The sequence below is a fragment of the Diprion similis genome, chromosome 8 (assembly GCF_021155765.1).
Source record: "Diprion similis isolate iyDipSimi1 chromosome 8, iyDipSimi1.1, whole genome shotgun sequence".
In the NCBI taxonomy this organism is placed as follows: Eukaryota; Metazoa; Arthropoda; class Insecta; order Hymenoptera; family Diprionidae; genus Diprion; species Diprion similis.
The window spans coordinates 27039792-27052286 of NC_060112.1; the positions used below are offsets into that span (position 1 = coordinate 27039792).

A 12495-nucleotide genomic window follows, 5' to 3' on the forward strand; every position below is an offset into this window, starting at 1 on the left:
AATTACTCTAGAGATGGTCATACAAATCGATTCCGAGACGAAAAATTTTCGGTTCAAAAATGACGGAAAAAGTAAGGCTAACCCCTTTGGATTTTTGGCGAAAATTTCGCCGATTCTGGAAAGTGCTGCAATCAACTTTTGCGTGCCCTAGTCCGACGTAATTTCGCGAGAGAAATCGTTTAAGCGCAGTCCCAATACGCTGCGAGTGATAGCCGAAAAGTTACGGCCGAAAAACTCATGATTTTCGTCGTGATTTCTCTGCTGCTGGTCCCACGCTCTTTTTGATGTGTTTTCTGAGTTCCTGGAGGTCCAATTACTCTACAGATGGTCATACAAATCAATTCCGAGACGAAAAATTTTTGGTTCAAAAAATGACGGAAAAAGTAAGGCTAACCCCTTTGGATTTTTGGCGAAAATTTCGCCGATTTTGGAAAGTGCCACAATCAACTTTTGCATGCCCCATTCCGACGTAATTTTGCGAGAGAAATCGATTAAGCGCAGTCCCAATACGCTGCGAGTGATAGCCGAAAAGTTACGGCCGAAAAACTCATGATGTTCGTCGTCATTTCTCTGCTGCTGGTCCTACGCTCTTTTTGATGTGTTTTCTAAATTCCTGGGGGTCCAATTACTCTAGAGATGGTCATACAAATCGATTCCGAGACAAAAAATTTTTGGTTCAAAAAATAACGGAAAAAGTAAGGCTAACCCCTTTGGATTTTTGACGAAAATTTCGCCGATTTTGGATAGTGCTGCAATCAACTTCTGCATGCCCTATTCCGACGTAATTTTGAGAGAGAAATCGATTAAGCGCAGTCCCAATACGCTGCGAGCGATAGCCGAAAAGTTGCGGCCGAAAAACTCATGATTTTCATCGTCATTTCTCTGCTGCTGGTCCTACGCTCTTTTTGATGTGTTTTCTGAATTCCTGGGGGTCCAATTACTCTAGAGATGGTCATACAAATCGATTCCGACACGAAAAATTTTTGGTTCAAAAAATAACGGAAAAAGTAAGGCTAACCCCTTTGGATTTTTGACGAAAATTTCGCCGATTTTGGATAGTGCTGCAATCAACTTCTGCATGCCCTATTCCGACGTAATTTTGCGAGAGAAATTAATTAAGCGCAGTCCCAATACGCTGCGAGCGATAGCTAAAAAGTTACGGCCGAAAATCTCGTGATTTTCGTCGTTATTTCTCTGCTGCTGGTCCTACGCTCTTCTTGATGTGTTTTCTGAGTTCCAGGGGGTCCAATTACTCTAGAGATGGTCATACAAATCGATTCCGAGACGAAAAATTTTTGGTTTTAAAAATGACGGAAAAAGTAAGGCTAACCCCTTTGGATTTTTCGCGAAAATTTCGCCGATTCTGGAAAGTGCTGCAATCAACTTTTGCATGCCCTATTCCGACGTAATTTCGCGAGAGAAATCGATTAAGCGCAGTCCCAATACGCTGCGAGCGATAGCTAAAAAGTTACGGCCGAAAATCTCATGATTTTTGTCGTCATTTCTCTGCTGCTGGTCCTACGCTCTTTTTGATGTGTTTTCTGAGTTTTTTAGGGTTCCGTTAGTCAAGATAGAGTCTTACAAATCAAATCGTGGACAAAATATTCGGGGCTCGAAAAAAAGTAAGGCTACGCTTCTGGATGTTTGGTAAAAATTCTAATCATTTTGGATGGTGCTGGAATTTATTTTCCCAAGATAATTCACTGTACCTTGAAGCATGAAAAGTTTATTTTCTGTATCAGTCCCTTTTTTGCTGACGATAAAAATATTAGTCATGTATCTCAACCTCATCAATAAATACGGTACATATCAGTACAACTGTCTAATTATATCTCTCTGTCATGACTTCTTTAGCCATTTCCTACTGGTACCGGTTTTTAACATCTAATCGTGTATATCTATATTGTACGCGTATTTAAATAATTTATTTTTTCCGTCAATGTGATCGAGATGCAGTATAAGAATAACGTTGCTGAATTCGTCTGAAACGAATTGCCTCTCCTAAATAAAACTGCACAGCTGTAGAAGGTATTCGGCGTCTCTTCGACGGTACACGAAAATTTCAATCGGTGGTCATTTCATCGTAATAATAATATCCGACACTGCCCTATCCATCTGGTCACACGTGATGGTAACATTAGTTCTTATCGTCTTCACGTTCTGACCCGCTTACCGACTCAGGTTGCGCTACGCAGACGACGCCGCGCCACTTCACGATGTATTTATCTCGTCCATTTTTGGTCACGGAAAGCCCCCTAGTCTAGCAGTTTTAATACATCTTCAGTCGATGGAATTGGTAGGGATAAGTTTTCAAATTGTTTTAAGCTTCAAATGGTAAAGAGAGAAAACACAAAATTGACTGGACAGCAAAAGTTCCATGTTACCGACTGGGAAATACAGTAATAGGTAGCGATACTTCAAGAATATATTGGTAATATGTCAAGAAGCTGCTGTACTTAGTTTCTTACCGACCGAGTCGCCGACCCACGGTCACTCATTTCGCGCCCATCAATGCCGGACAAAAATATCCGAACACTTTTTCGTTTCACACGAGAACAATGCTGGAAATGGAGTTCTACAACTATCAGAAACAGAATTGTTTTTTGGATACCTCTTTGGCATTGCATGCAGAATTTTGTTAGCTGCCAAATTTCTTCGATCAACGATGCAAACTGATCTTGTCGTTAACCAAAACAAGAGGCCTTAAGATTTAAGGTGGTCGGTAGACACTGACCACAGCATCCTCTTAAAGGCTTCCAAGTCACAAGGTAAATAAAATCTGCCCATAAGTTCGCGCTTAGGATAAATAATGAACTTATTTCGTCTTTGTGCAGATTTATTGGTGATATAGGCCACGTATAAGATTCGCACGAATCAACAATTTGCCTGATCAGAATAGAGCTACAGACTAAACATATTTTATATCACCCGGATATGGTAAAAATAACCGTTCCATAAATCGTTGAAATATACGAAAAATTTATGTATATAAAACATGAATATAAAGCTGATGATATTTTAACTGCTGTGCATTTCATTTTTATTCATTTTAACTGCATAAGTGACATTGAATCTTGAGAAATTAAACATTTGTCGGAATTCCTCAAACATCTCAGTGACGAAACTCTAATAACTTACTCAGTCCGTGAGTCAGTAAGTCAGTAGACTTCTTAACAGGATTTGAAGAGTCTAAAAGTTGTTTGTTAGGATTGGAAGTAAAGGCGCACTCCGTTGTTCATTCATTTTAATACGGTATAAAATCAAGTCACATAATATAGTTATCGAATGATAAGAGATCACAAAAGATATTTAAATTGTGACAAACGGTATTTTTGAAAATATACCCACGTTTCCCATTCATAAATAGCATATTTTTATATTAATTAATCGTAGTATCTTCAATTATAACTTTTTTCATAGTACCATTCGTTACAATATTTACATAAACCATACGTACAACTTAAAAATTAATGGTTGAAATAAACGTGACACAATAAAATATTTCACTATTACTATACCGTAATTCAAAATTGAATATAATTTTGCCAATTGCACTATATATATGCTCGTCGAAGAACAATTGATTTAAAATCTTAATTCACTATTAATTTTCAATATTTCAATAATTTATCTAAACGTTAGGAAACATTTTGTCTAGGCGGTATGAAAACGATTTTATTCCTCAAACACGCATTACGGTAATTGTGAGTTCCACCCTACAAAGCCGATCACCTGAACGTGTCACAAAAATTACATATAAAAAAATACTCCATGTCCGAAGTAAATTTTAAGACAGCTGCAGACAATCACTCAAGTAAATTCAATCAATGAAAAACAGGATTAAAATTGGCTCAAGGATCTGCCTAGAGGAAACTTGTCACCAATTTATTCCAAGATAACTCAGAGTATAGCTCAATCCATGGCTCATTACGATATTCGCTAAGTTTGGAAATTGCAATATGCGCAAATGACCTTCGTAAAAAATTGCGTTATGAAACTACCGGGAATTCGGTGAATTAGCGGAAAGATATCCGCAGGGATACAGTAATATAACGTTACTGCGTGGTCGTTGGTAAATAATTTCTACTTTTCCACTGTGAATCATATTATTATCATCTATATGATTTCAGGTGCTTTTCTTATTTGCATTTTCTTAATTATTTCATAGTCTTCGTATTATTTGATGGTTGAAGTACTTATTGCTATCCGTCATGCCAAAGGCACGGATCTTTTTGTGCGGCTGCGCAGAGCAAAGATTATCATACGTTTAGTTATAGATTACTGTAAAGATTATTCGAAAAGTTGAGGAATAATGAACTCGTATGATTGATACTCGCCTCGCCAAACTCTAAACAATGTAATATGCAATCCTATTTAATCTCAATTGGATCAAAACGCGAAAAGTACTTTGGCCGCAAAGTAGGTATTTATTTAGGCTTTAGCAAGCCGTCTCACGATCAGTAGTTTTGAGAAGAGAACGCGAGAATTAAAAATAAGAAAGGCATTTAAATTTCTTTAACCTTGGAATAATTTATCTCGTTATACATCATTTCGATACACCCTGACTTATTATCAGTACCGTTGTTTACAATATCATGTATTCATTCAGAGAAATATCCGAATGGCTTTAGTTCATTATTTTTTTTTTTTTTATCGCAATATAGATTCAATAGCTCGTTACGAGATCGTTGGAACTCTATAGTCAGATATTATGGTTATTGCCGAACAAAAAAATTCGGGACACACTTAACAGATCATACATACTTACATTGTTAGAATTATAAATGTAGAAAGTAATCATAAAAAATCTTTTATGTCAATAAAACACGCATGTATAAATTCGTATTCATAGGATGCGCGTATTACACAATATACATATGAAATATGTGTATAATATAGAAGTAAAGAGAACGGAAGCAATATAATCGCCATGCAGGGCAGAGTAAGTTTTTGGCATTTCTTTCAATTGTCAATTGTTCGTATGCAAAGAATCAGACAAATCATGAATCCGAAACTGAAGAACAGAATCGAATAAATAATTGTTTCAAAATTATTCCCTTTCTTTGCGATACTGGAGAATTCTATTCGAATAAATAACATTGTCTGCATGGCAATTTCACATTATCGCCCTCCGCTCCTTGCGACACATCGCGTTGAATAAAAAAACATCGGTTTTTCGTTTTTCTACTTTTCACTCCGTGAATATATTAGGAGAAAGTATAATTTTTCATCTCTTTCCGTATTAAGTTCTGGATGAATAGCTAAAGAAAATCCACCTGGTTTATCCATCATAGATAGCTTAAAACGTCTGCAATGTATGTATGGACAGGTAGGTAGTTACGGTGGGATTTATATCATATTTGTTCATCAGCGTTACAGCGGCTTACCCATCACCGATCAAGTGACGCATTTCAGTTTTGACAAACGAGTATGCATACGTATATGTATATAATATATATATATATATATATATATATATATATATATATATATATATATATATATATATTTATATATGTATATTGTGCGTGCCTGTGTAGATACTTATAAAAAAAATGGCATAAACGAGATCTCCGTGGTTATAAGAGAAGGTTCGATGACCAAATGCTGTACTTGTTCCGGTATATTGTCACATTTTTACACATCAAACGCAACAGCAAGTATGCATAATGTTACATACGGTGTACATACATGTAGAAACTTAGATCACACGTCAAGAATAATCACCTAAATTTATATAATCATATTATGTTCACGTTGTGTGTTAATTGCAGACTGTAGGCTGTAAGGTAGTGGATTGCAGACGATATTCTATGTACATATTCGCATGTATGTGCTTGGATGTGTAGCGCGTTCATCGCTCTATGAAATTATAGCCTGTTCCATAATAATCTCACCAGCGTAATTTCATCCTTAAACGTGACAATGTTAAAACCACAATTTTTCTCCTTTATCCTGGATCTCAAAAGAAGACTACGGCTCTCCAAACCTGTAATATGAAGATTATAGTTTCAGTAGCTAGATTCATTATTTTTTTTTTTTGTCACAACTTTGTGAACTTTAACTAAATATGAATAAGTAATAATGAAAAGTTTAAAATAGTAAATAAATAATCAACTGTTTTGGCACCTGCAAAAGATTAGAAAACTTATAGTTTTCATATTTTTAACACGTTCATAAATAGGCAATAGTCTCAAGGATACCAGATAATGGAGAAAAATTTTACATTCGTAGCTAGGATGTGAGCATAATGACCCGTAGGTGACATTATCACGTTGCCTTTCCGTGGAACATTGAAGAGTCAATCCAAGAACACTTTATTACTGTATAGACGCTTGGGCAGTATGATTTAACATATTATTATTATTGTTGTTGTTGTTATTATTATTATTGATATTCTTACATAAACTCACAGTGTGTTACATGTTATATAATATATATTATATTATATATATATATGTATATAATATATATATATAATATAATATATACACACATACACACACACACACACATATATATATATATATATATATGTATAAAGCACCTTGATTAAAAAAATCTGTGGTCTATCTCCTACTTCGTTCCATTCGCACCTCCTTCTTTTCCTTCTTCGACGTGTTAGAAAGTGTAATAAAAAAAGTATCTGACGCCTTGTCTGTTTAACCATCATCTTTCCATTGATCTATCGTCTCGCTTCTTGAAAACAACATTGCCGCGAATTAATTTACGGAGGGAATTTGGTAGATTTAACACGAAACCATCACAAAAAATAGTTCGTGGTTTCGACAATAAATTTTTGTCCAACACCTCCAGGACACGTAATCATATCCCGGGATGTAGTCACATATAAAATATGCTATCTACCCACTGCCTCGGTAAACAGGGTTCCTTAAATTTCAACGAATTATATCAGCACGTTCTTGTGGTTCACCCCTGTCACTACCCTTCCCCTACCACGGCATTTCCACTTGGTGTTACCTATTTAATGCTTCCACCAGGTGCAGAGGCAGCAGGTCCACCCGCATCGGCGTCTCTCCGGTGCGAGGTCCTCCTCGAAGCGAGATTTGATCGTAGGCTATTGTCAGTGCATGGCTCTCGTGGTGAGGTGAGTTGTGTCAGCCCTCTTCGGGGGTGGTGGTGGTGGCCGTCGTTTCCCAGCAATGGCGTTGGCGATGTTGTTCGTGCGATTTTCGTCCGCGAACCTGACGCTCGCTGTATTTTTCGTCGGACTACTCGCGTATTCTACGGGGGCATTGGGGTCCGTAGCGTAAACGTTTTCGTAAAGATTGTAAGCACCATAGTGCTCCTGAACCCAGTTGGAAACGTTGGTTTCCCTGTAGTCAGCGATAGCTGGGGGAGGATCCCGGAAGCCGAGTACCTCGTGTGGAGTCGTCGTCGTGTCGAGTTTGCACTTTTGGGCAACCTGCCACTTCTTACGCATCACCCTCTGCAAATCCTTTAAGAAATCCCTAGGCGGCGCCTGGTCAGAGGCGGCCAACTTTTTCGGCGACGTGAGCTTCGTGCTGTTCGACCTCCTAGGAGGCATGGGTTTTCTCTGCGGCAACGCTGGACTTCCCTGTTCCTGTTGCGGTGGTAAATTGAAGGTGATCTTTTTCCCGGTACCGGTCTTCGCCTTTGGCGATGTTGGGGGCTCCTGTATGGTTACCCTCCTCTGTGGCTGGGGGCTGGCAGCTGCCTTTAGCTCGGCGAGGTACGGGGGCGCTGCGTAGTGGCTGTTGCCTTGCTTCATCGCACTGCGCCGCACCGTGTCCATGTTAGGGTTGGGCCTTATGGGCTGGCTGCCGTGCTGAAGAGATCCGCCGTATATCGACTCCACTTTCGAGTTTTGCCTGCCAGGCAGAGAGTTGTGCTGAGTGCCATATGCCGGGGGCGGAACGAACGGTGGCGGGGCCGCCGCGAAACACGGGCTACCGGGCATCGCCAAGGAGGCAGGCGACATGGGAGCAATGCTCGGGGGGTAGGAGTTGGTGGGCGTTGAGCAGTTCGAACCGTTCGAGCTGCTGGTCCCGTTGGCACCGTGGGATGTCAGGCTCTCGGAGTAAATCTGCCCGTTATTGGTCGCCGTCGCGTAAATCTGGTTCATCATCTCAAACGAGCGTGTCGGTGTTCCATCCGGCGATAGTGAGTTCGTCGGCGTTGACTGCTTCGGCCTGGCCCGTCTTATGGTCCCAGTTTCACCGACCAGGGGACTCGGCGGTGGCGGGAGAGACGCGAGACTCAACGAAGAGCCACTCAGGTCGGGACTATGGCAAGTTGGAAGTTCCCCAGGCGCGGGAGGTGGGGGTAGACTATCTAGGGAGAGGTTCGATCGGAACATCTCCGGGGGTGGCGGAGGCAGGGGTTCACCGTCTGATTCCGCCTCGTCAGCTCCTCTGGGCGGTGAGGGTGGTGGCGGCAAAGACGTTATCGAATCCATCTAAAGAAAAAGTAGGGACGGAATGAGTGTTAAGTGATAAATATGTTGCAGCCAGTAGGATTCTACGACTTGTGTCAGGTGCAGGGAGGAGAGGGGGGTGAAATTATATAAAGTGATTTGGAATAAGGTTTTCCCGATCAAAAATTTCAGTCTAGTTAAAATTAGGGTCTGATCAGAGGTATATCATGGCTCGTTAAGCAACTGCTTGATTACACTTTGGAAAGCGATTTATCACACATATGAATTGCCAAATTTCTGTAACTAATGATAGCATATTGAATCGGTACAGTGAAAAAGCTACCGTAAAGGAGTAATTGATATCTGTAAGTAAATGTTCATAAAAAAATATAATGTGAAATGATTTTTCGTACAATTTTGGAGGTAGACGGCCACATGTTATTACAGTCATGTGATACAAGTCTATCCTGCAATCCACTTTCAATGACTTTCTCAAGCTTGTACTAAATGGTTGCAGGTTTGGGAAATGAATAGGTTTTGACGTTTTACTTTGTCCTTGCTTTCGTTTCTCATCCTTTCGATATACGAAAGTGTACAAAGTGTGGAAAAACTTTAACAATTTTTATATTTTGGACATTTCAAGTAAGCGTCATATAGTGACAAGTCATAAGTCAAAAATAAATTCCGAGAACCTCGTTACTTTCACTGGACTGCCCACCAAACATAATCAGCCATTGAATAACAAACGAGTATCAAAAACATCTTCAAAACTGATTGATCATTCGACAAGGAGAACAAAAACAGTCCCAACGACAATCCAAGACCCAGTCTATAAACTGAACCGTAAGTTTTGTCGAACGCCTTGAAAAAAGCAAGAAATTCTTGTTTTTCATTTACCATGCATTGCTGTATTGGGCTGGTCGGAGTCTTAGATTCGATGCTTTCCGTCCTAGAATAGGCAATAGGACTAGCTCTTTCCCTGACCGGTGTTCCCGGAGGGACAGGGCTGACGGGAGTTGCATTTCCCGATCTGTGATGTCTTTTCAGAGTCCCAGACCCATCGGAGTCAGTCCCGCTTCTCCTTCTACTGTGTCTTCTGGTTAAAGTGCCTGAACCTGAACTGGTAGGGCTCGGACAGCTATCCGGTTCATCGCGTACCGTTTCTCCGACTTCCTTGAGCTGTCGAGTTATCGAGGTAAGCGGTAGCTTCGGATTCATTGACGGTTTCCGTTTAATCGTACCCGTCGGGAACTCCCCGCACTCAAAGGCCACCTGTCGGCGATAAATCGGTGTCATTGCAAGAAATTAGTCCAAATTAGATCATCGCGATCATACCGATGATTCAACCGTCTCAACTTACCTCACAACTGCTTGAAGCTCCATCGGACATGCAGCCAGAGGAACTAGAGCTGCTGGCTCTACTGAGCCTTCCTTCGCTTGCCGCGTTTCTAGAATTCTCTGTGAACTGTCTTGCGTTGTCGTTCGTCGTATTGTACTGTGTTTGATTTGGGGGCGTTGCTATCGAGCTGACCGAGCAGGACCTGGCGTGGGCCAACAGGTCGAGATCTTCCTGTGCCAGTTCGTCCACGAGAGTTCTGTAGTTCTCCATAAGTTGCCTGCCATATTTTGCTATCCGTATACCGACCATCCACCTCTCCAGAGCGGCACTGTCTTCCGCGCACAAGAACTTTATGTACTTTGTAGATTTTGGCTGCTGAAGCCTCGGGTGTTTAACGGCAAAGCAGAAGTCAGTTGGAGCTTTGTATTTCTTCTTCCAACTAACACCGTAGTACACTTGGTTGACGTCGAACGTTGCCAGGCACACGAGGTCCCGAGCGCTTCTCGCCTTCTCCTTCGGCCAATAATAAAGACCAGATGCTCGCAAGATAAAGTGATACCTTTTCCAGCCCTTTTTACTGTCCGATTTCAAATACAGCGGACCTTCGATCTGAGAGAGTAAAGTAATGTATGATGTATTGTAATTGTTAGATAACGATTGTCAAACTCTATATTAGAGTGCGTAACATCGGGTCAATTCAGACGTGAAACATCAATACGTTAATTTTAAATAATCAGCAATTCTACCTCAGGCACCCCCGCGTTACTGCTGGAGAAGAATTCCTCCAGTAAAATATTTCGCGAGTGATCGTCGTACTCGGCGTTACTTCTGTCTGATGGCCCAAGAAGGAATTTCTCTGCTGCGAGGAACAACTGCGTTCTGTCGGGCCGTTCTACGAAGAGTAACTTATTTTTGGAGTCCCTTGTCCATAGGAGCAGGTTTTCTACCAATAGCTCGTGGTCTTCGTATACCCTTTCTAGAAAATGCAAGAACAAGAATCGTTAATATTGACGTTTTAAAACAGTGTTAACAAATTTTTCTTCACGAGCTAAAGCGAGTGACTAACCCATGAAAAGATCAGGGAGATGCTCCACCACTGCCCATTTGGGGTCCATCGGTACGTGATTTTTGTCCGCCAATAGCCTGCATACATGTGCAACGGTCATTCCCTCATCGACCAAAAGGCTCTTACCACTGCCGTCCAGCGTGAAGGCTTTAATGAAAAGTTTCTGCACGCTTGCCTCTCGGATCTTTTCCAGTGCGAGCCGAATTTTTTCAGCCTTCGCCCTGCCTGCGGCGTCTGGAAACAAAGGCATCGGTTAGCTACGGGCTATACACGAAAATCAAAGTAAGAGAACAAGCAACTTACCCATAAGGTGATGCGGTTGCTGTTGCGGAACGGTGTGCATATTGTTCTGAGGTGGTTTGTGTCCGGAGCCGCTGCTGCTGGCCGAACTCTCGCTGGACAACATCGACACCGTGTCTGAGAAGGCGCTGTCATTGTCAGGACTATCCGTGCGCATTCCTGATATGCAAAGTTTACAAGTGTTATACAAGTAAAAGAATAATCCCGTTTATCTCATCATCTCGAAGAGCCTCGCAAGAAAACTTACCTCCGTCATTTTTACTAATGTCCGTACTGTCCGCGGGGTTGATTCTCGTACTGTTTGGTCTTCCTTGCCTCTGAGAGTCCGGGGCTGGAGTTGCCGCGATATCACCGTCGCAGCGTCGCTCCAAAGCACACAACTCACCAAGGATGGCATCCAGATCAACATCTTGAGAATCTGGAAAAAATATAAAACAGCCTTGTTGGTGGTCTCAAGATTGTAGAGGATATTATCTGCAGAAGACATCTCGGCAATTACACATGTACGTTTACTCAACCATTCCTTATTCAACTATATTTGCGCTCGAATACACCCTGCCGATCGTAAGACTATGCAGTTTATCCTCCCCGAACCGAATGGTGCAACCTGTGGCTGGCTAATTTACTGAGAAAACCAGTTTCACGCTAATTGCTTGGATATTTCTTTCTCTACTCCACGCCTTACCACGCCTATACCTGCGCTTCTAACGACGGTACGGTGTATCTTTTTACTCCGAACATCAGAATATTTTATACTTTTTCTCACTTAAGAATAATGTCTATACGACAGGATAATGAAAGTTTAAGTTGGAAGAATTTTATGTACTAACATTAAGGGGTGTGCGTCAGCAGAGTATGTGTTTTACATTTACACGAATGACATAAAAATAATAAAGATAATAATATCTGTTGCAAAGAAACTGGCAATTTCTGTGTTTTGTAGCATGACCTACACTGCTAATCTCTACTTGGAATGATTTGTTGAATACAAAAGTAGCGTAAATACGACATGGAAGTTAACTTGGATTATCAAATTCGTGCCATATCTCAAACTAGGGTAGTTCTGTTTGTGAAACAGTATTTCAGTATTTCCGACTGCTCTTTCGTTTCAAAGATGATCTAGTACTTAGCTTGTCGGACTGCAACACATTTACTCCATGTGCCCAGTTCACATTATACATCAGGCAATATAATAATACAAAGAGAATTAAATAGACTTTTAGAATAGGCAAAGGGTAAAAAAAAAGATTTCCTTCGCTGTCGTTGTTATATACCAAAAAAACCCAATTATTGCATTACTTTTAAGCTCTACATGCCTGTACGTATACACGACATGTACGATCAAACTCTTCGACATCAATTTCGTTCAATTTTTTCAATCTGAGCATAAAG

The 12495-nt window shown here is 40.8% G+C and overlaps 1 protein-coding gene across 6 annotated transcripts in view; it reads right to left on the bottom strand.

The window, feature by feature from the left end:
• Positions 1–5529: 5529 nt before the first annotated feature.
• The window catches only part of LOC124408481 (amyloid beta A4 precursor protein-binding family B member 1-interacting protein-like), a 74788-nt gene continuing 67822 nt past the window's right edge, over positions 5530–12495 (bottom strand). For 5 of the 6 annotated variants that reach the window (XM_046885427.1, XM_046885426.1, XM_046885428.1 and 2 more), the window contains 7 exons: positions 11351–11521; positions 11107–11262; positions 10804–11037; positions 10484–10713; positions 9759–10346; positions 9296–9670; positions 6548–8440 (listed from right to left, as the gene is read on the bottom strand). In XM_046885427.1, coding sequence (XP_046741383.1) covers positions 7085–8440; positions 9296–9670; positions 9759–10346; positions 10484–10713; positions 10804–11037; positions 11107–11262; positions 11351–11521 — 3110 coding nt within the window. In that variant the 3' untranslated portion in view covers positions 6548–7084. Of the gene's footprint in view, positions 5990–6547; positions 8441–9295; positions 9671–9758; positions 10347–10483; positions 10714–10803; positions 11038–11106; positions 11263–11350; positions 11522–12495 lie in introns of those variants that run through there. The other variant, XR_006929446.1, reaches the window with a different exon arrangement.